The sequence below is a fragment of the Thamnophis sirtalis genome, unplaced genomic scaffold (assembly GCF_051295495.1).
Source record: "Thamnophis sirtalis isolate CommonGarterSnake01/CBP01778 unplaced genomic scaffold, rThaSir2_p1.2 scaffold_10, whole genome shotgun sequence".
Classification (NCBI taxonomy): domain Eukaryota; kingdom Metazoa; phylum Chordata; class Lepidosauria; order Squamata; family Natricidae; genus Thamnophis; species Thamnophis sirtalis.
The window spans coordinates 6,480,540-6,504,158 of record NW_028261390.1 but is presented as its reverse complement, the minus strand read 5'-3'; the positions used below and the strand labels follow the sequence as shown (position 1 = coordinate 6,504,158).

Sequence of the window (23,619 nt, the reverse complement as noted above, 5' to 3'; positions counted from 1 at the left end):
AACAGCTGCAGTGATTCACATAACAAATGTGGCAAGAAAAATCCTAAAACGGGGCAAAGCTCACTTAAACAATGTTTCTCTTAGCAACAGAAATTTCTTGCTCAGTTCTGGTCGTTAAGTCGAGGAGTGTCTGTAAATGGAAAGCGGAAAAGAACGAGATCTGCGATCCTCTTCCAATCCTTAAGGGGGCGCAGCGCTCCCTTTTTGAGGAAGCCGGTAGCGTTATGCGCCGCTCTGTACTTTCAGATCTCTGATAACGCCTGTCTCATGACGTCACTGACGAGCCCCGCGCGGATGACGCCAGTCGCTCCGCCCAGTTGCCGGAGCAACCAATCAAACCGTGCATCCAGGTTTTATGCCCGAGTGAACGACGGTTCCCGTTCGTAGAGCTAGAAAACAAAAGTCGCACCTCTGCAATGATTTTTTGCTTGTAGCATACCAACTCAACCCTTTCCTTTTCAGAAATTCAACCAACCATGAATCGAGCCTCGAATGACGTCATGTCGCGCCCACGGATTTCCATGACATGGTTTTTACATAAAAGGTTTACAATCAGAAAGTAGAACGCGAGCACTGCTCTGCCCTTTCGCAAATCTATAGTCCGCCTTCGGGCCTTCTCTCTCTGGGGTCACTGTTTCCGCCCGGACGGAAGAGGCGACCGGACCTTTTTCTTTGAGCGGGGAGGGTGGGGGACGGTGTTCGGCGTTGCTCGTGTCTCGGCGCTGCCTCATGGCTTTCAACTTCGGGGCGGCTGCTGGCGGCGCGGCCGCCCCAAACCCCGCGGGTGAGTGCGGAGATGAAGAGGGAGGCCCGAAGGCCTTGCCGGGAACGAGTTTCCGGGCCGGAGAAGGAGGGAATGGAGAGCTGCACCCGTTGAATGCCTACCTGGCTGTTGGCGGTTGAGCGAGTTGGGCTGCCTCAGAAACCACCAATAGGTTATTCGAAGAAATGAGTGGTATCATGGGATTTGGAAATACGGCAACAAAATGATAAATTAACAACACATTACGTTTATTTTTTTAAAAAAAAAGGACGATTAAAGTAAATAATTATAATGAAATATTGGGGGGGGGGATTTTATAAAATCAGTGCTGGTGGAAGGCAAAGGGAATAAACCTCGAGAATATGTGTTGTTTTGGAGAGGATAAGGACACAATTAGAATATATTGTATATCTTTTAGTTGTTATAGGTGAAGAAATATAAAGGGGGGAAGGTTTCCGGCGGTGGGAATCACTATAATATTTGTTTTTTTTTTCCTTTTTCTTTTTGTATTTACTATGTACATGTGCATAGTTTTTTTTTTAAAGAAACCGTAAATAAGGAGAAAACGAGGGAGGAAAATAAAAATTACCTCAGAGAAAATGGGGAGGGGGGGGTTGTCAAGAGCCAATTCTCTGAGGCAGCTTCCAGTAGGCAGGGACCCCAACGAGCCGGAGTGGACGAAAACTTGTAAAAGAAATGCGGTTTATTTGTTTATACAGGTGGTCCTCAACTTACGATGGTTCATTTAGTGACCGTTCAAAGTTACAGCAGCCCTGAAAAAAAAGAGAGAGAGAGACTTATGACTGTTTTGCACGGTTGGGACCTTTCCAGCATCCCCATGGGCGTGTGATTAAAATTCCAAGTTTTAAGAAGAGACTGGACGGTCACTTGTCTGAAATGGTGTGGGTTCTCCTGCTTGAGCAGCGGGCTGGACTAGAAGACCTCAAAGGACCCTTCCAGCTCTATTCTATTCTCTATTATTCTCTATTTTATTTTATTCTCTATTCTGTGCTATTCTCTATTCCCTACTCTCTTCTGTCTTCTATATTTTCTCTTCTTATTCTTTTCTCTTCTCTCTTCTCTATTTTATTCTTTATTCTGGTCTATTCTCTATTCCCTACTCTCTTCTGTCTTCTCTTCTATATTCTCTTCTTATTCCTTTCTATTCCCTATTATTCTCTATTTTATTCTCTATTCTGGTCTATTCTCTATTCCCTACTCTCTTCTGTCTTCTATATTTTCTTCTCTTCTTATTCTTTTCTCTTCTCTATTATTCTCTATTTTATTCTGGTCTATTCTCTATTCCCTACTCTCTTCTGTCTTCTCTTCTATATTCTCTTCTATATTCTCTTCTTATTCCTTTCTATTCCCTATTATTCTCTATTTTATTCTCTATTCTGGTCTATTCTCTATTCCCTACTCTCTTCTGTCTTCTATATTTTCTTCTCTTCTTATTCTTTTCTCTATTATTCTCTATTTTCTTCTCTATTCTGATCTATTCTCTATTTTCTTCTCTATTCTGATCTATTCTCTATTCCCTACTCTCTTCTGTCTTCTATATTTTATTCTCTTCTTATTCTTTTCTCTATTATTCTCTATTCTGTGCTATTCTCTATTCCCTACTCTCTTCTGTCTTCTCTTCTTTCTCTTCTTATTCTTTTCTTTTCTCTTCTCTTCTCTATTATTCTCTATTATATGCTCAAAAGGTCACTATCAATGGCTGATAGGCTGCATTAAGGAATGCCTTTGAGCTAAATGAAATATAAATAAGGCGGGGGTCATCTTTCTAATATAAGGGAATTTGTGGTAGGTTTTGTATAGCTTTTAATCTACCCAATGGTAAACCCTAATGCATTCAGTTTTGGTCACGTAAAAAAAAAAAAGATGTTGAGACTCTTGAAAAAGTGTAAAGCAGAGCAACAAAGATGATTAGGGGACGAGGCTAAAGCATATGAAGAAGGATTGCGGGCATTGGCTTTGCCTAGTCTAATGAAAAGAAGGACTGCAGCTGACATGATAGCACTGTTCCAATATTTGAGGAGCTGTCATAGAGAGGAGGGGGTTGGCCTACTTGGTGTCTAACTCTGGTTCTTAAAATAAAGTTGCCCTAAAGAATTAGGAACAGAAAAACTGCTTGTGTTTTACAATTCCTGCTATTGGTTTTCTTGTATTTCTTCTAGTACTTAAGAAATGGTTTTATTGCTTCGATGTTTGATTTCTCACTGACTTTATCTTGCTTTCTTTATGCTTCCTACTCATCAGGATTTGGTGGGCTTGAAGCAGCAAATTCCACTGCCACTGGGTTTAATTTTGGGGGGTTTGGATTAACTGCCAACCCTGCAGTGAATTTTAACATTGGGAATTTTGGTGTCTCCACTACTTCGGCGCCACCGTTTAATTTTGGTAACAGTCTGGCCAGCGCAGGTAGAGAATATTCATGTGATGCTCGTAATTATTTTGCTTTTGGAGGGATCCAAGAATTCAGTTTACACTTGCCAGTTTTTTAAAGTTCATCCATGAATAAGTTGCATTAAAATCTATAAGAAGTCCTTCAAGCCTAAGTTTTGACAAAACATTTCTCTGCTTTTATTATTCATTTTAAAAATAATTTACATGTGATTTCTACATGAAATGATTTATTTATAAAAGAAAAGCCAGAGTATATGAGATGGGCAGCCTATAAATTTCAATAAATAAAATGTATAGACCACCCCAATCTATTATGACTCTGGGTGCATTCCATACAAAAGATATTGGAAAAATAGTCTGCTTTGCAGTGAAATGGACATCAAGATTAACACATAATGCATAATAATAATAAAGCACAATTAACAATAGACCAGAATAATAGCAGCCAAAAGCAGAACATTATTCATGGATCCATCATCCACCTTAGCATAAGGCCTGATGTTACAGCCAGGATGCATTAAATAGTTCCAGAAATTTGCCAGATTTCTTCATTGTTTTGTCAGGAATAATAACTAAAAACTCAGCGGTGCTTAGGGATTTAGGAATTATGAATAAGTGTTCCCATTTCTAACAGTAGCTGCATGAAAAAATAGCAGAAATCAGGTTAACTCCGTAGCTAAGACATTAAGAACGATCAGCTGAGAGCAAAAGTAAAATTCGCACAGAGTTGTAAGTTGATTTTTATTGCATTTTTAATAATGAAATGGACTCACCTACGCACACAAACATATGTGCAAATGTGTGTGTACGTGTAAGATATGTAGTATCCTGGCAAATATTTTCAGTTATACTTCCAGTGTATGTCTTTGAGACTATGTATACAAACATGTTTTGAAATCATGTGGATCAAGATCGGGATATGATTTTTTTTTTTGCCCAAATAAGATGAACCCAATATTACTTGCAGGCATACAGAGTTGTAATTACATGGCCAAACAATTTCATATTTTAAAGGTATTTGTTTTCTGTTTCTTGAATTCTTGGACTCTGCTATATTTATATATATATTTCCCATTTCCTATGTCTCTTCATTGGATTTCAATTATCATGAATCCACCATGCTTTTCTCAAGGTTCTGTGGGAAAACAAATTGTATACGATCAGCACCAAAAAAATAATAATTAAAAAATCCCAGCTGACTTTGATTCAAAGCATTCCACAACAAAGACTTTTTGTTTTTTTTAAAAAATCCATTTTTGCTGACTTTAATAGTAATTATCTCTTTACTTATCTCTATTTTGTGTATATTTCTTTTGTATTAATTGTAGCTGCTCGTATATGAAATTATCTTCATTTCATAGTTCCCATCATTTCTGTGCTACGTATGCAGACATTTCAACATTCAGTGCATTGTGAATTCATGTTCACTGTTAAAACAATCACCACCTTAAGTAGTAATCCTAATAACACTCTTTTGTGATTAGTTGGAATTGTTTCCTCAGTATGCATTTCCTGTGGAGCTGGTTTGCAAGAAAAAATGCAGAAGGGATATAGAACTGTGATTTGATCACTACTACAATTCATGGGGAAATGGTGGCTCAGTGGCTAAGACGCTGAGCTTGTCGATCGGAAAGTTCGGCAGTTCGAATCCCTAGTGCTTTATAACAGAGTGAGCTCTCGTTACTTGTCCCAGCTTCTGCCAACCTGCCAAGTAGAAAAATGGGAACCACCTTTGGTGGGAAGGTAAGAGTGTTCCGTGTGCCTTTGGCGTTTAGTCATGCCAGCCACATGACCACGGTGATGCCTTCAGACAGTGCTGGCTCTTTGGCTTTGGAACAGAGATGAGCACCGCCCCCTAGAGTTGGGAACGACTAGCACATGTAGGCGAGGGGAACCTTTACCTGGACAATTCATGTAGAAACTGTACTGCAGTTTAGATAAGCTCACAGAACTTACAAAGAGGTTCAGTAGTCGCTGCTATCCAAGTAGCAATAACAAACCACTTCTGATCCTTCCCATATTTAATAAGTTCTGTTTCCCTGTGCTTGAGAGAGAGCCCCAGAATTATTAATCCATCCCAATTGGGTCTTCATTAATGGGTTAACTCTCCTAGCCTTCTTTGGCTGATCTGGAAAAAAAGCTTAACAGGATTTGGTCTGGTTAGTATTTAGAAGCAGGTTAACCTGGAAAACTGTAGGCGAGCCTGAGAGTTTGAAAAAAAAAAACATCCTGCAAGAAAGCTATAATTAATCCCTTTGGTGTTTTTGTCCGGATAACTACATGAGTATGTTCATAAAGTTTCTAGGAATTGAGTTTGAGTTCAGGAGGCCTTCCCTCCCTCTCTTTCTCCCTTCCTTTCTTTTTTCTATTCTTCCTACTCACTCTCAGTGACTGGGCGGCTTACAAAAATAAAAAGTCAACATATAACATACAAACAATAAAAACAATAACACCCCCACCCCTAGCAGCAACAGATAAGCAGCTAGATGGGCTCCATCCTGCTCTGGGTTCCCTTAGGCCCGTGATTGCAAACTTTTGGCGTTCGTGCCCAAAATGGCACACGGGCCCATGCCATTGGGCACGTGCGGCGTCGCCCATTCCTCTTCTGGGTTTCTGGTGTGCATGCGACAATCAGCTGGCCTTCATGCATGCTGCAACGCCAGAAACTGGAAGAGCTGGTCCATTTTCCAGCGTGAGCATGCCTGCCAACCAGCTGATTGTCGCATGTGCATGCACACCAGTAACCAGAAGACTAGTTTGCTGGCGCGTGCTGGAAGTTCATTTTCTGACACGCATGCCCCCTGGGCAGCTCCTCGTATGGTTTTGAAGCCCAGACGAGCGCTCATGCGCTCTCCCTTTTCGGCACTCGGTGCTAAAAAGGATTACCATCACTGTCTTAAGCCTATTGGCAAAACAAGCTCTTCCTGGCCTTACAAAAGAGTGTCAAAGTAGGGAACAGTCGAATCTCTGCAAGGATGATGTTCTAAAGAGAGGGAGTCCCCATGGAGAAAGCCCTTTTTCTGGGTCCCCCTAGGTGTACCTCCTTAGGAGAGGAGATCCACAACATTCCTTGCCTCCCTGCTCCAGTGGGTCAGGTATACGTGACTGAGAAAAGACGGCCCTTCAAATAATTTTTAAATTATTTTTAAAAATAATTATGTTTTCATTGTATGGCTGGCTGGGGAATTCTGGGAGTTGAAGTCCACACATGTTCAAGCAGCTAATGTTGAGATGCAACTTTTTTGGGGGGAGAGGGAGGAGAAAATCTAATAATAATATATATTTGTTCACAACTTAGATAAGGAAGTGACATATTTACTAAAGGCCGGCATTTCTCAAAATGCCGGCCTTTAGTAAATATGTCACCTCCTTATCTAAGTTGTGAACAAATATATATTATTATTAGATTTTCTCCTCCCCCTCCCCCCCCAAAAAGTTGCAAGTATATATACTTTTTCCCAAACAATAAACTAATACTGGCTATTTTCTGCCATTGCTGGATCTTGTGTGAGTATCAGATCACATCAGCCCCATTCATTTGTCACCATCTCTCTTCTCCGATCAGCATGCTGTCATTGAACAATTGGTTGCCTTGCGAAAAGTGATCCTCCTTTTAATTTACATAATTTGGTTTCCTAGGAGCTTTTGGGGGGTTTGGGACCGCCAACACCACCGCGGGGTCCACCTTCAGTTTCTCAACTCCTACAAATACAGGTAAGCGGCTGGAAGTCACTTGTGTAGAAATGGCTTTCTGATTAAAATACATGCATATTATTAAGGGCAATTACCGTATTTTTTGGAGTATAAGACACACTCTCCCCCCCCCCCCAAAAGAGGGTGAAAATTTGAGTGCATCTTATGTACCAAATGTAGCCAAAAATGTGAGGCACGGAGGAGGCGATGGTCTGTAGCAATCCCTGCAGTCTGGAACAGTTGATTAGGGGTGTTCTGGGAGGTCAATCCACCCGCCAATCAGCTGCTCAGGCTGCATCAATGTGCTGAAGCTGACCTGGCTGTTCTCCATTTGCTGCAAGGAGGTGTCCGAGTTTGCAGCAGCAATCACATTTAGAAAGCACACACAAGTCACTGATTCAGCAGGATTCAATAACTTCTCTTTATATATGCCAAAAGCAGGTTTCCCAACGTGGTAGTTCAGCAGAGGAGAGAAGTTTCAGATATCAGCACAGCATGCAGCTTTAGTACAGAACAAGCCACGCCCAGGCTCCTTGCTGTCTCCTTGTTGTCCACACAGCAAATACTGTTTGTTTCCAAATAGCCCTCAACTCTCTCACACACTGACAGGACGCTAGGCAGATGAATACCATGGATGCTGGTAGGCAGAGGCAGACTTTCCCCCCCTTATTTTCCTCCCCGAAAACTAAGATGCGTCTTATCCTCCGGAGTGTCTTATACTCTGAAAAATACGGCAGCTTGCTTGGTGGCTGACTGTCTTTGTCTTTCCCTCCAGGGTTGTTTGGAGCTACCCAGAACAAAGGTTTCGGTTTCGGTACCACCTTTGGAACAGCCCCAACTACAGGAACTGGGCTTGGCACCTTGGGAACCGGTTTGGGGTTTGGTGGTTTCAACACTCAGCAGCAGCAACCAAGTACGTACAGGTAGTCCTCTGACTTACGAACACAATTGAGCCCCAACGTTTTCTGATGCTAAGCGAGACAATTGTGAAATAGGATTTGCACAGATTTTACAACCTTCCTTTCCAAACTTAAGGGAATCTCTGCACTTGTTAAGTTAGTAACAGAGTTGCTAAATGAATCTGGCTTCCCCATTGACTTTGCTTGTCAGATGGAGGCAAGAGATGATCCCGTCACAAACACGCACACGCACACACCGGGACATTGCAACCATGATAAATATGAACCTTTTGCCAAGTGTCCGAATTTTGATCACGTGACCCTGGGGATGCTGCAACGGTCGCCAGTGTGAAAAACGGTCGTAAGTCACTTTTTTCAATGCTGTTGTAACTTTAAATGATCACTAAATGAACTATAACTCAAGGGCTGCCTGTATTTTACAGCCAGTCCTCATACTTACAACCGTCGCAGCATCCTGACGATGACACCTGCAACCAGCACTTATTTATGATGGTTGCAATATCCGAAAAATCACATCGAAACCTTCCCAGCTGGCTCCTGACAAGCAAAATCAATGGGGGAAAGAGGAGAGGAAGTTGCCAATCATGTTCATGTTCTCATTTAATGACCATGGCAAAAAAAAAAATCAAATCTGTAAAGTTATTTGTGTCTTCGCTGAAAGACCGCACCATTTAAACCAGGGGAATCTCCAACCTTGGCAACTTTAAGACTTGGGGACTTCCAACTCCCAGAATTCCTCAGCCAGCATGGAATTCTGGGAGTTGAAGTCCACAAGTCATAAAAGGGCCATAGTTTTCCACTCCTGCTCGATAACAGGGATCTCCAACCTTGGCAACTTTAAGACTTGTGGACTTCAACTCCCAGAATTCCACAGGCAGCTGGCTGAGGGAATTCTGGGAGTTGAAGTCCACCCATCTTCAAGTGGCCAAGGTTGAGAAACACTGCTGTAGATTATGAAATACTTTTCTTTAAAAAAAAAAAAGTGTTGGAGGTAATCTTGGAGGGTATTAGATTCGATCTGCCTCTTAATAGTGGATCTTCTAATCCAACTCTAGCACTTGGAGGCCTCTTCAGCCAGCCTGCTCAAGCCCCTTCACAGTCCAACCAGCTGATCAATACAGCGAGTGCGCTTTCCGCCCCGAGCCTCTTGGGGGATGAGCGAGATGCCATTTTGGCCAAGTGGAATCAGCTGCAGGCATTTTGGGGCACAGGCAAAGGGTATTTCAACAACAACATTGCCCCCGTGGAATTTACGCAGGAGAACCCGTTCTGCAGATTTAAGGTAGGAGGTCTTCCTCTCCTCCTCGCGTCTGGATTGAAACGTTTGGTCGGTTGGGTGAGCTCTTCCATCTGCTGGGACTTTAAAGATAAATCTTCTCTGTGTCAGCTCAGGGTTCGTTTTTAATGCCCTGTGTTGATACAGAAAAAGAACGAGCATCTGCAGCTGGAAAGACAATTGTCTCTTTTACAGGCCGTGGGCTACAGCTGCATGTCCAACAACAAGGACGAAGATGGCTTGGTGGCCCTAGTCTTCAATAAAAAGGAAAACGAGATCCGTGGTCTGCAGCAGCAACTGGTGGAATCGTTGCACAAAATCTTGGGTTCAAACCAGACGCTCACCGTCAATGTGGAAGGTTTAAAGACACTGCCTGATGACCAGTAAGACAATTGGATAGTCTATATAAACCCCGCAAGAGCCGCAGTGCTTAGAACCCAGTATTCCAGACTAACAATAAAGGGGAATATTTGTAGCTCAGGGTTGGATTGAGAGATCCTTGTGTTCTGACCGAGGCTTCCCAAGAGCATGAAGCAAACTCCTTGTCCCGACAAAAACCCCTTTTATTAATTGACTCTGAATTCTGCTCATTCACATCCAGCAAAGTCTTTCAAGGGAGGATTTACAGTCACAGACCTTCTCTGGCTTGGAGAGCTGCCAGGCCGATCTCTGCAAAACTTGGCCAGGAGTCTCGGAGAGTCACAAGCCAATTAAGGGAACTAATCGTCTCCTGCAAACTCCACTCCTCTTTTATGTCCTCTGGGAGGGGCCATTCATCGTCCACCTGTGGCCTTACTCCCAAGTCGACCCCTGTTCTTTAGCTGTTCCCTTCGTCTGGCAGCTCTGCGCATGCGCACACTGGGAACAGGCTCCAGCTAATCAGAGTTGATGATGTTACCTAGCTTGGGTAATGAAACATCTGCAAGAAAACAAGCCAGCCTGGAGAGCATCAAGGACCCCTCATTGCAGGCTAATTGTGCCCACTGCCTATAGTTTGATTCTGAGCAGCTCAAGGTTGAGTCAGCCTTTACATCCTTCTGTAAAATGAGGACCCCAATTGTTGGGGGCCATATGGTGATTCTGCAAACTGCTTAGAGAGGGCTGTAAAGCACTATGAAGCGGTATGCTATTGTTATATTTTATCCTGCCATCTATAACAGCCTGATGTTTCCCAGACCAAGGCTAAACTTAAGATCTGTTGTATTTAGATGGCCTCCGATAAAACTGTCTTATTCATTTGTCCTCTGCCCATCTCAGTAGTTTACACAACACAGTGAAGTTTAAGAGAGTGTTGTTTTTTGCTGAATGCATCGGGTAAACGCCATTGTCATTATTTTTAAACAATGGCTTAGATTTGGGTTGTATGAAGAGAATCGTCCTTTGTTCAGTAAATGCTGGTTAAACTATAACTTAGCTGCAGATGTGTGGAGTGCTACTTCTGACCTATCAGTCTCCCCGGTAGAAAAAAAGAGAAATTCATCCAGAGGTTTTTCATCCTGGGGAAATTTGCCTGTATCCTTTCCCCTTCTTCGTATGGTCCAATAAGACCTAACAGAAAAGGTATTTCCCCCTTAGGTTTTCATTATCAGTTCTTAGGATCCATTGTGAGATTTTCCTCTGAAAACAACCAGAACAGAAAAGGGAGAGATCTTACTTCCTTAAAGTGTTCAGTCGGTTACCTTTGCAGTGTGACACTTGAGTGAGTCCAAATAACTATACAATTCAAAAATCTTTCACAGGTTGTTCTTCGTCCTGAAACCGTAATTGAGCCCGTAATTTTGGTCATAAGTCATGGTCATTAAGCAGGCTGCCGTGTGACCCCATTGGATTTTAAAACCCAAAATGCAGCCATGTGACCATGAAGAGGCAAGTCGTCAGGACTTCAAATCTGGCTTGTGGGTCCCTTTCTTGGGAAGAGTTGCTAAGCAACCAGTCGTAAGTCGGGGACTCTGCCTGCCTGTCAAATCTGAATCCTTTCCCTGATCTTTTAGGACAGAAATAGTGATCTATGTGGTTGAACGGTCACCCAACGGGACTTCCAGGCGGGTTCCAGCCACCACCCTGTATGCGCACTTCGAACAAGCCAACATCAAAACCCAGTTGCAGCAGCTTGGCGTGACCCTCAGCATGGCCAGGACCGAGCTCTCCCCAGCCCAGGTTAAGCAGTTGCTGCAGCATCCTCCTGCAGGTAAGCCGGGCTTGGGGTGGATAATCCAGCATTCCTCTCCTACAAGCGAGAGAACAAACAGGTATTTCTGAGGAAGTGAACGTTTGAGCGACTCTTGGAGCAAATGCCTTATAAAGGAAGAGAGGTAGCTCCATAAACAAGGTTTGAGGACTCGGTACTTTGGAGTCCGCTTTTACCCACAATTTGGAAAGATCGCAAGTGGCCTTCTCACTAAATGTCTGTGAGGTGTTTTTGTTCAGTGTTTACAGTTTCCAAAGGATGCCACATTGGGACAGGAAGGAAAGCATATTTGTTGAGTCTGTTCAGCACTGAGCATGAAACCAGTGAGAGGCCACTGCTTAAGATAAACCAATTTCCTGTGTTTGTGTTACATTTAAGCAAGGGGAAACTCTTTATCATTCAGTTGTCTTTGACCCATTAAAGAGAAAGTCAGTCCTTCCTTCCTTCCCCTTTCTCTCTCTTTCCCTTCCTTCCTTCCCTCCCCCCTTTTCTATCTTTACCTCTCATTTCATTCCTTCCTTCCATCCATTCATCTTCCTTTTCCTTCCTTCCATCCATCCATCCTCCTTCTCCCTTTCCCTTCCTTCCATCCATCCATCCTTCTTCTCCCTTTCCCTTCCTTCCTTCCATCCATCTACCTTTCTTCTCCCTTTCCCTTCCTTCCTTCCTTCCTTCCTTCCTTCCTTCCTTCCTTCCTTCCTTCCTTCCTTCCTTCCTTCCTTCCTCCTTCCTTCCTTGCATCCATGTTTTATATGGCTTCCCATATCACACAAGTGCCTCTAGGCAGCATACAAAGACTAAAACTACACACACACACACACACACACACACACAACCCCTGGTATTCAAAGATTTGGGGTTTGTTACATGAATGACTCGCAGAAATGTGAGTTATTTATTTCCTTATTAATCAAATTTATATAGCTGCCCATCTCACCCAGGGCAGCTCCATACATTTGCTTATACACTCATCTTTCCTTAGTATTTGAAAAGAGAGCCTTTACATAACCCTGAGGGTCTGATTTAAATCGGTTTGCACGCTAACTTAAAAGGAAAAGCTCTTAGATCTTAATTGGCATGGTATGTTTATTATTTTATCTAGAACTTTGAGCGTTTTAACTAAACTTTAATCATGATTAAGACATAAGGGATATTTCTGTTGAAAAGAATGGCGAACCTTTTTTTAAAAAAATTCTTTGTTACGCTAATAAAAGATGGAGAAGAAATCAATTCTATTCTTCTCCCTTTACAGGTGTTGATCCTATCATTTGGGAACAGGCGAAAGTGGACAACCCCGAACCTGAAAAGTAAGGGGGCTTGCAAGATGACTCATAAGAAGCAATTTGCGAAAAGAATAACAACATTTTCCAGAGGAGAAATTGAAATAATTAGCTCAGAAAACAAAACAAAAAAATATTCTTCCTGCAAAGTGGCTGCTTGGATGATTAGTTGTAGTTTGGAAGAATTTTTTTTCTCCCCCGTATTAAATTACCTCTTTTCTTCTCATCTCCGCAGTTTTGTTTTCAATTTCCCCTCCTTTTTTCTAAGTCCGTCTCCATTTTTCTTCTTTTTGTTAATGAAAAACATCAATTTTTATAAAGTTAAAAAACAAAGGCTCCTAATTATCCCTGTAAGAAATTTTGCTTGGTTTTTTTTTACCTCTACGATGTACAAAAGAATTATTCCTTTACTCTGTAGATTTATAGCACTCATTCTATTTCTCCTGTGGCACCAGCGGTATTTCACTTAAATTAGTGTTTCTCAAACCTCAGTGACTTTTAAGACGTGGATTCCAACTCCCAGAATTCCCCATGGTTGGCTGGGGAATTCTGGGAGTTAGAATCCACCAGTGGTGGGATTCCAAATCTTTTCCTATCAGTTCTACACACTGTGTGTGCGTGCACAGCACTCAAAGACCACCCTCAGTGTCCGCGCTGGTGAGCTTAGCTCAGCTGAGACGCAGCAATCCGCTTTGCCACGCGAATCAGCTGAGCTAAAAAACAAGTGAATATGGGACAGGGAATGACGGGCGGGAGGGTGGGGCCAACCAGAGGTGGTATTTGCTGGTTCTCCAAACTACTCAAAATTTCCGCTACCATTTCGCTTGAACCGGCCCGAACCGGCTCAATACCACCTCTGGAATCCACATATCTTAAAAGTCACTGAGGTTTGAGAAACGCTGGCTTCAATTATTGTTCAATCTACGCATCTGTAATAATTGCCCCGCCTTCTAAATTGCGTTTTTATTTTTTACTTCTTTCATTTGTATTATCTTACTTTAGGATAAATAATTAATTAATTTGTAATTTAATGAGCTTATATGCCGCCCAATCCCGGAGGACTCCGGGCAGCTTACAAAATACGAGATAAAAATAAAATAACAAATAGGGGAGAAAGACAAAAACAGTTTAAAAAACACAACATACATTTGGGTTAGCTGGGGGTTGGACATGATTTATAAATCAACAACCCCAGGCCTGCCGGAACAGCCAGGTTTTGGTGGCTTTTTGGAAGGCCGCGAGAGTGGGAAGGGTCCGGATCTCTGGGGGTAGCTCGTTCCACAGAGCTGGGGCAGCTACAGAAAAGGCTCTCCCCCGAGTGGTCGACGGTCGACGGCACCCAGAGGAGGCCTAGTTTTAGTTAATAGTTAATAGTTTTATTAATGACCGCATTCGTTTTTAAACTGCTCTCCATATATCTTGGGAAGAAGGGATAAAACTGGAAGCTGGCAACAGTTGCCCTGCATCTAATATTTGCTGTATCCATGTTCTTCACTTCTTGCAGGCTGATTCCAGTCCCCATGGTTGGCTTCAAGGAACTCTTGCGGAGGTTGAAAGTTCAAGACCAAATGACAAAGCAGCATCAGAGCCGACTGGACGTAAGCGACCGCTCTTTGACCCTCCTGCCCCTCTATTCCGAAATACTTAAGGCTTGACCATGGATGGTAGAGATGGCAATGGCACCTAGACTTTTATACCACTTTACAATCCACCCTAAGATGGATTTCTGGAGGTGGCTGCTAGAGTGACAGCAGACTCCCCCTCCTCCCCCCTCGCTCTCTGCTCCCCACTTCTCCATCTTTTTAACTAGTCATATGGATGTGTTTTTTTGTTTTCTTTTTCTTCGTTTATTTTATTCAATTATTTTACTTTCATTTTGTTTAAACTTCCTTTTTTTTTATTATTGTAAGCTGCCTAAAGTAGTCCCATGTCGAAATAGGCAGCAAATAAATTTTATTATTATTGTTGTGGCAATAGCACTTAGACTTATATACTGCTTCATAGTGCTTTAAAGCCCCTCTAAGTGGTTTACAGAGTCGGCCTACTCCCCCAACCCCCCTGAACAATCTGGGTTCTCATTTTACCGACCTCGGAAGATTGGAAGGCTGAGTCAATCTTGAGCTGGTGATAATTGAACTGCTGGTAGCCGGCAGTCAGCAGCATTAGCCTGCAGTACTTCATTCCAACCACTGCGCAACCGCTGTGTTGCAATGTTTTCAGGGAGGGCTTATTTTAGCGCATGTGCTCAAAAGCCCGATTGGGCTTATTATCCAGGGAGGTCTTATATTCAGAGAAACAGGGTTAAAAAAAAGGCATTTGTCTTTGGTGCTTTAGTCTAGTTCAAACAACAAATGTTAGGTATTTGCTTGCTTTTTTATTTTATTTTTTTAGCAGATTTTTTTTATTATTTTTCCCTTCTATACAACACCTTACAGTCATTACATCAACATTATTATGTCATCATACCTGTACATGTATATAATATTTCGCTTCTATATTTACACACCTTTATACACAGTTCTATGTATATTTATATATATTGTTTTTTGGCTTAATTAATTTTATTCTTGTTTTGCAGCCATTTGTACCAATTGTTCCCAATTTCATAATATTCCGACTCTTCTGTATCTTTTAATTTCAGTGTTAATTTGTCCATCTCTGCACAATCCGAAGGTTTTTTTAATCATTAATTCGTCCGGAATTACAAGGAAAGGACGTTTTAGTGGGAGAAAAACATAGTCCTGTTTGTTCAAGTAGCAGAATGGAATCAATTTATCTGCCATCTCAGGGGACACAGTTGTGTTAGATCAAAGGGTGGGGTTTGTCACAGATGAGTTTTAGTGTGTGTGCGTGTATCGATGTGCACATGTACCTAGGGATAGTGAGAAAAAGAATTGAGAGTGATCATTTATTTCTAAAACGACTCTGAATGGAGTAGCTTCCAGTTCCGTGAGTACCCAAGAGAAAATGGAAAAGGCGAAAAGATTCTAGAGATGGAACCAAATCGATTGTTCAAATTGGATTTCTTTGTCTGTACATCTGAGCTAATCTCTCTCTTTATCTGTAGATTATATCAGAAGATATAAGTGAGCTTCAAAAAAACCAGACTACCACTATGGCCAAAATCGCTCAGTACAAGAGAAAGCTAATGGATCTTTCCCATCGAACTTTGCAGGTAAGCCTTTGATACTTTTTTCTTTTCTTTTTTTAGCCTTTCAGTAAAAGAAAAAGGAGCATTACGTAAGCTTAAAAATGTAAGAGATCCAGAAAACTTCCGTTCAGTCAGGAAGTCAACCTGAGGAGATGGCCTTAGATTCAGCTGGAGAAGAAAGTATGTTCTAGTCTAATAAATGTACAAAAATGCAATTACACTCTTAAGAGTTACGCTTTCCAAAGGTTGCTGTTTTATCAATTTATTGGAAGTTATATTTAGTCCATCTGCTAGCCTACAAATAGGGGATTCAGTGGCTAAGACGCTGAGCTTGTCGATCAGAAAGGTTGGCAGTTCGGTGGTTCAAATCCCTAGCGCCGTGTAATAGAGTGAGCTCCCGTTACTTGTCCCAGCTTCTGCCAACTTGTATCTGCCACGTCTATTTATCTCCGGCCCCTGCGTTTTATCCCCAGAGCTAGGGTGGGACTTCTCTAGCAGCAGTGGCTCTTCTCTCCCAAGGATCAGCCCACAGATTTCCACTGTTCTCCTCTCCTCTGCCTTCTGTACATTTGTGCATCAGGCACTGGACCCAGCCATTTCTCCTCTTCCTCATCAGCGACCTCCAGACCTGGGGGCTGTCGACTCTCCATCTGAGGGCCGACGGATAGCCCAGGCTCTGCCTCTTGTCTCTCTTTCCTCCAGCTCCTTTCCCTCTTCCCCCTCGGAGCTCCCAGGTTGCCTTGAGCACTGTCCCCCTAGAGTTGCGAACGACTAGCACATGTGTGAGGGAAACCTTTACCTTTATCTTAGCCTACAAAAATATATGCATTGGGAACAGGAATTTTCATAAATATAAGTTAATGAATGTATTAAAAATATGACATAACATATAACAATTGCTTGATGAAGAAAAATGAACAGAACATTTGTAGAGGATAATGTTTATATTAAGAGAAATATGCATAGAAACACCTCCAAATATTGGCAAGATTCTGCAATAGATGTAAGGATGGGGAAAATAATGACCTAAATAAAGACTGAATTACTGTTACAAATTCGTTTTTCTATCTTCTCTTCCCATCTATCTAGTCTATATATATAAAAACATGTATGTGTGTTCCAGCACAACTCTGGAACGCCTTGAGCAATTTCAACCAAATTTGGTACACAAATGACTTGTTCTCTGGAAACAAATACTGTGGGGGTAAGACACCCCTCCGTGTGTGTGAGTGTGTGTGTGTCTGTGTGTGTGTGTGTGTTCCAGCATAACTCCTGAACACCTGGGCTGCTGAAATGAAAAGGATTGAATTACATCTATAATGTCAAGTCACAGTACTTTTGACAGTGATAGTGTGCATTTTGGATTCAAGTTCTGTTAAGGTATAGCCTGTTGTGCCTTAAAATGGCTTCCACTGTACAGCACAATGGGGTTGCCATCGTAACGGCTTCGCAGTACTCCACAAGGGGGCTCCCTCTAATACAGGATTGGGATGAATACATACCTGGGCTACGCCAGGTTATCAGCTAGTTCTATATAAAGAAAAGCGGTGCCGGGTTCTGCAAAAGCTAGCCAGATGGACCATGCCTTTTTCTCTCTTAGTATATGTTACAGGTTTTACATCTCCTTGCGAAACCTCCACATTGCCCTTGCGGCTAAAAGTAGGTAGTAAGTAGACCTTGTCAGTCACAGCAAACCAGAACACAGTATATACTAGCCCTGATGATGTTCCCTAGTTGGGTAATGAAATGTCTGCAAGAAGTCATCCTAGCTTAGAGAGCACCAAGGACCCCATAGCTTAACCCTGAGCTCTACATATTCTATTCTATCAGTAGAATGTACTCAGTCTGGTAAGATTCCTGCAAACAGGCAAGTCACAATAGGGAAGCAATTCTGGTCAGTTCACAATGTTGTTCTCTTGGGAACTGCCACATAAAGGTTTCAGGAATCCTTGGGGGGGAGGGGGGGCGATGTCTGGCCTCCATTACTTCCTTCCCTCCAAGCTCCTCAGTCTTTTCACTCTTCCCCCCCCCCCCTCCTAGCTGGAGATTCCACCACAACGTCCTTGGAATGCCTGTGGGATGGAGTTCCATCGGAACAAACATGGGCCAGGTTCTCCCTGCTTTCCCAAAGGATGAACTTTCTTTGCATGATACTGGCAACACTTTACAAGTTGACATCTAGGTCATCTTCTGGGAACTTCACCAATACATCTTCTGAGACGAGTAATAAGTTTTAAAAAAATATTTGTTGCAGGTGTTAATCAAGCAAGAGATCCAGAGGAAAAGCGGCTATGCCATCCAAGCGGACGAGGAGCAACTCCGCGTGCAGCTGGATACGATTCAGTGCGAGCTCAACGCCCCTACCCAGTTCAAGGTGAGCAGCTCAGAAGGTTGCAGTGGGATCCCTGATCTCAGACACAACTAACCAGAAGAGACTCCCAAGAATGGGCCAAATAGGTTTGTGTGTTGTTGATCTCCATGTTACAAGAATCTCACTAGATTAATCTGCCTTCTCTCAGGAAATGGCAGAATTCTGACCCGGCTCCCAAACACGACAAGCCCTCTGTAGTTAAAGCAACGATTCCTTTATTAGGCACGCCAGCAGCCCCGGCAAAAAGTTTCTTTCTCACCGCAGGCTAACAAGTCTGTCCGGCAGGGAGATAAATAGTTGTCTGTCATGTCTATTCATCTCCGCCCCCTGCCTTTTATCCCCAGAGCTAGGGTGGGGCTTCGCTAGCAGCGATGGCTCTTCCGTCCCAAGGACCGGCCCATAGATTTCCACTGCTCTCCTCTCCTCTGCCGCATCCATTCATCTCCGCCCCCTGCCTTTTATCCCCAGAGCTAGGGTGGGGCTTCGCTAGCAGCGATGGCTCTTCCGTCCCAAGGACCGGCCCATGGATTTCCACTGCTCTCCTCTCCTCTGTCACATCTATTCATCTCCGCCCCCTGCCTTTTATCCCCAGAGCTAGGGTGGGGCTTCGCTAGCAGCGATGGCTCTTCCGTCCCAAGGACCGGCCCATGGATTTCCACTGCTCTCCTCTCCTCTGTCACATCTATTCAGCTCTCTCCCCTGCCTTTTATCCCCAGAACTAGGGTGGGGCTTCGCTAGGAGCGATGGCTCTTCCGTCCCAAGGACCGGCCCATGGATTTCCACTGCTCTCCTCTCCTCTGCTTTTTGTGCATCTGCGCGTCAAGCATTGGACCCAGCTGTTCCTCCTCTTCCTCATCAGCCACCTCCACACCTGGGGGCTGTGGACTCACCATCTGAGGGCTGATGGGCGGCCCAAACTCTGCCTCTGTCTCTCTCTCTCTGCCAGCTCCATTCCCCCTTTCCCCTTGGGGTTCTCAGGTTGCCCTGTTGCTGACCCTGACTCCCACGCCTCCTCTGATTCAGCTGCTGGAGGGTCCAACAGGCTGACCTAAGAGATTGACCTCTGAGGTTTTTCCCACCAAATAGACTCTTAAGATGGAGTGACTTTTAACATACACCCCCCAGTCTGATTAGGCCTCCTCCGAATTCCATCCACTGGCCAATGCCGACTGGCGACCACCCGGAGGAGGGCCTTCTCTGTGGCTGCTCCGGCCCTCTGGAACGAGCTCCCCGTGGAGATTCGAACCCTCACCACCCTCCAGGCCTTCCTCAAAGCCCTTAAAACCTGGCTGTTCCGACAGGCCTGGGGCTAATAAGCTTTTGTCCCCTCTCGAATGGTATGATTGCTGTGTGCTTTTAAATTGTGGTACTGTTTTGTTTTGTGCTTCTTTCTTTCCCTTATTTGTACCCCCCCCGCCCCCTGATTTGGATTGTAAGCCGCCCTGAGTCCCCTCCGGGGAAAAGGGCGGCATAGAAATATAATCAATCAATCTGTGTGTGTGTGTGTGTGTGTGTGTGTGTGTGTGTGAGTGGTGTGTCTTCTCCTTGACCCAGATATTCCACCACGCCTGGTACCTACAGTAGCCCTCAAATTATAACCTACAATTGAGCCCAAAATTCCCTTTGCTAAACAAATAGTTGCTTAGTGTATTATGCTTCATTTTACAACCTTTTTTGCCAGTTGTTAAGCGAATATCGCTTTCCCCATTGACTTTGCTCGTGTGACATTCAACATAAATGCCTGCCAATTGCCAAGTGCCTGAATTTTGATCACATGACCACGGGGATGCTGCAATGGTCGTAAGTGTGAAAGACAGTCATAAGTCACTTTTTTGGGGTGTCTTTAACTTCAGATGGTCGAATGAAGGATTGTAAGCTCAGTTCTACTTGTATAAGCCTTCACAATGAAAGATGCCCTAGAATTTTTTACATGCCAGGTCAGTCTTAAATTGCATATTTAAAATATGCAATTTTAAAGTGAAATATTTTCTAATATTAGGAAATATTGGAAGGCGCCAAAATGAACAGATTAACGCTGGCAACTAAAGAGAAAGGACAAACTGATTATTATACTGTATGGGATTCATCTTATCGATGGTTAGAGAATAAATATAAGAACTAGAAGTAAAAGTTGATGTGTAAAATATAGAAAATGTATCAATAGAGTCAACATAATTAATAGTTAAATAAATCAAGAAGAGGGTTATAGCATTAGACATTTAAGGTATTGGTATTAAGCTAGGAGTAGATTAAATAATGAATATGATTGTAAATTTTAACTGCTATTGCACAAAATATTTGTACCCAGATGACACACTGTTTAATGGAAGATGGATTGTTTATATTAAAATAAAATAAAAATTTATAATTTTTTTAAAAAATTGCATTTAAGCTATTGGGAAAGACCTGTGCTATTTCTGAAACTCCTTGAGGGTTTCCAGAGAGATATATCCAGTTTTAATAGCAGAATTCCTCTTTGAAAATCTTAAATAACAGATTAAGCCTGCCATCCTTGAATAGCTATGGACTTGTAGTACAGTAGAATAAAGAATAGAATAGAATAGAATAGAATACCCTGTTTCCCCGGATAATAAGCCCAATTTTAATTGAGGCAATCGTTGGATGCTTCTTTTATCTGGTTTATACACCGCCCACCACCGCTGCATTGAATGGTATAGAAATTAATGTGTAAGCAAGCAAATACCTAACATTTGTTGTCTGAACTAGACTGAAGCACTAAAGACAAATGCCTTATTTTTTTTACCCTGTTTCCCTGAATATAAGACCTCTCTGGATAATAAGCCCAATCGGGCTTTTGAGCACATGCGCTAAAATAAGCCCTCCCTGAAAATATTGCAACACAGCAAGCAGCCATGAGGTGACCACGCTCGCCGCCTCCCGCATCTCAGAAATAGTAAGACCTCCCCGAAAATACGGCCAAGCGCTTATTTCAGGGGGTCAAAAGAAAATAAGACCCTGTCTTGTTTTCATGGAAACGTGGTAGAACAGAATGAAATAACTTTATTGTCACTTTGAATGTACACTAATCGGCATACATTAAAATAAAATTTCATTGCATGCAGCCCTCAAAGGGTCACCCCCTCCAGCATACACTACCTAACCATGATTGCACCGTTAGTGAGAAGCTAATGAGTTAGGTCATCTTCCACCTTACCCAAAACACTTTAAAATTGTAAGCAGTGAAATCACACTTTTGAATGCTTTTCCGTGCAAAACAACAGCCATGAAGATCCTTTCCATCCGAGGCACTAATTTTATACACAAAAAGGTTTTTTTTTTTTTGTTTTTTTTTTTTGTCGATAGGAAACCGCAACCGAAATAACACAGCTTGTTTTCCATCTCATTTCATGAATGCCTAAACTAGATTTGAATTGTGTAACTGTCTCTTCCAGGGTCGGCTGAATGAGTTGATGTCACAGATCCGAATGCAGAACCACTTTGGGGCTGTCAGATCCGAAGAGAGATATTATATCGACGCAGACCTCTTACGGGAAATCAAACAGGTGTGGAGTGACTGGAATTTATTGTGAACTAAATTGATCAAATAGGAGTTTGACAGCCCTGGTCTAGTGGTTAAAGCACCAGGCTAAAAGCTGGGAGACTGTGAGTTCTAATCCCGCTTTAGGCATGAAAGCCAGCTGTGGTTGGCTTTTAACCGATCACCAGGAGGTGGTGAGTTCTAGTCCCGTTTTAGACGTGAAAGCCTGCTGGGTGACTTTGAGCCAATCAGTCTCTCTCTCACTTCAACCCACCTCACAGGGTGGTGGTTATTGAGAAAATAGGAGGAATAATAGGTATGTTCACCCCCTTGAGTTATGTATAAAACAAATAAAGGCAGGATAAAAATAACAAGAAAGCAGTCTCAATCAATTTCTTTCTTTCTTTCTTTCTTTCTTTCTTTCTTTCTTTCTTTCTTTCTTTCTTTCTTTCTTTCTTTCTTTCTTTCTTTCTTTCTTTCTCCAGCATTTGAAGCAGCAGCAAGAAGGATTGAGTCACCTGATCAGTATTATAAAAGATGACCTTGAAGACGCAAAGCTGATAGAACATGGCTTGAATGAGAACATTCCAGTTAGAGGGGGCGTCTTCAGTTGATCGACTGATCCTTTCCATTGACTCTATGGGCATAGAAAACACCTTGTTTTCCTTCACTGAAATCCACCAGGTGTGGACCATAAATCTTAGTGAAGGTTCTGAGAGAGTGCTAGGGACTTGGCACTCTACCCGGAAGGTCAAAAGGGATAAAGTTTCTAGGGGGGAAAAACCCCTGCAGTTGATTTTAAGGTGGAAGGATATTTTGAACACCGCTCCATGATTTAAGCCTGCGTTTCTATTGCATTCAGCTATGTCTCATTTTTGTTTTTCCGAACAACACTCCCAGTGTTAACTTATCAGTAGGGAAAATAACACACCTTCTCCGTATGAGAAACAACACAAAACACCTGGTTTAAAGGAGAAACGCACCTGCCAATGTTTGGGAAAAACACACAGGGTCACAGGTGTTTCCCCACCCCCACCCCTTTGTGCTTAAGGGCACAAAACTATAATTTTATATCCTTTCATCAGAATTTACAAAGGTAATGAAATCTGCTTTCTTTCTGTTATTCAGCCATATGCTCTTTGTAACGGATGACTTGTTTCCAAGATTACTACAGATGGAAACTGGATCTAGGAGTCTTAATCTTGCCCAATCGCTAATTTGTTGGCCTAAATATCCTATGAGATTCAGAGCTACCGCCATCCCTAACCACCACCACCACCCTTTCTCAAGTAATACAACAGAAACTTGCATTTCAAGCCGGGCCTTTTGCTTTAATCCAGGACTCTCCAAACCTAGCAACTTTTAAGACTTAAGGAACTTCAACTCCCAGAATTCTTTGGGCTGCCATGCCTTTCTGGGAGTTGAAGTCCACCGGTCTTATTTGGAGACCCCAGCTTTAACATCCCGCTCCTAAGGCACAGCAGAGGAATTGTGCCCTCCGTGTTGTATTTCCTAAGGTGAAAATGAAATCCTTATAAGAAAAGCTTTTACAAAGGGTTTTGCTTTTATTATAATAGAAAGCTAGCTGCTGCTGTTGTTTTTTTTTTTGTTTTAAGCCAAGAACTGGGGCTGAGGAAATAGCCACAGTTGCGTGCTAGCCTTCTTTCAGATTTCTTGGCAATGAAAGGCAGCTCTTGTTAATCAGTGTTTTTCCAATTGTTGTTATGTTATTAATTGCACCAGGGATAATAAAGGCAGGTTGTCAAACTGGACTGTGCTTGCAAGTGAGCTGGCTGCGCTAAGGCATCTTGGCATCACTCCAAAATACAATAATCCATAGGTGTGCATGTGGTAAAGGTAGCCCAGGTGTGAAATCAAGCCCGCGAATGGTAGCTACTCTGACGTTTTCCATTTGTAGCTTCTGAGGACGTGACGATTGGTCAGTAGATGCAGTTTTAAGGCAATTACAAGAACAAGAACCCTGTGCTTGGACAGCTACAAGCAAAGGTATCCCCATCTTATCCCCCCTCCCCAATGGTCTTAGAGTAAAATCAACTCAGCATCATTGT

General features: G+C 42.7%; 1 protein-coding gene across 4 annotated transcripts; it reads left to right on the top strand.

Annotated features, from left to right (window-relative positions):
* The first annotated feature begins 671 nt into the window (after positions 1–671).
* On the top strand, positions 672–23,317 carry NUP54 (nucleoporin 54). 4 transcript variants are annotated; one of them, XM_087723980.1, is made up of 13 exons: positions 676–784; positions 3,026–3,187; positions 6,812–6,886; positions 7,641–7,778; positions 8,841–9,067; positions 9,257–9,444; positions 11,053–11,249; positions 12,502–12,556; positions 14,034–14,127; positions 15,597–15,704; positions 17,935–18,054; positions 21,465–21,575; positions 22,036–23,317. In XM_087723980.1, exons 1-13 carry the CDS (start codon positions 730–732, stop codon positions 22,162–22,164), a joined length of 1,659 nt encoding a protein of 552 aa, XP_087580106.1. In that variant the 5' UTR covers positions 676–729; the 3' UTR covers positions 22,165–23,317. The 4 variants fall into 4 exon arrangements, with proteins under 4 accessions (XP_087580108.1, XP_087580106.1, XP_087580107.1 ...); XM_087723982.1 differs by lacking the exon at positions 3,026–3,187 and having other exon boundaries at positions 672–784; XM_087723981.1 differs by lacking the exons at positions 676–784; positions 3,026–3,187 and adding an exon at positions 824–935.
* The last annotated feature ends 302 nt before the right edge of the window (positions 23,318–23,619 follow it).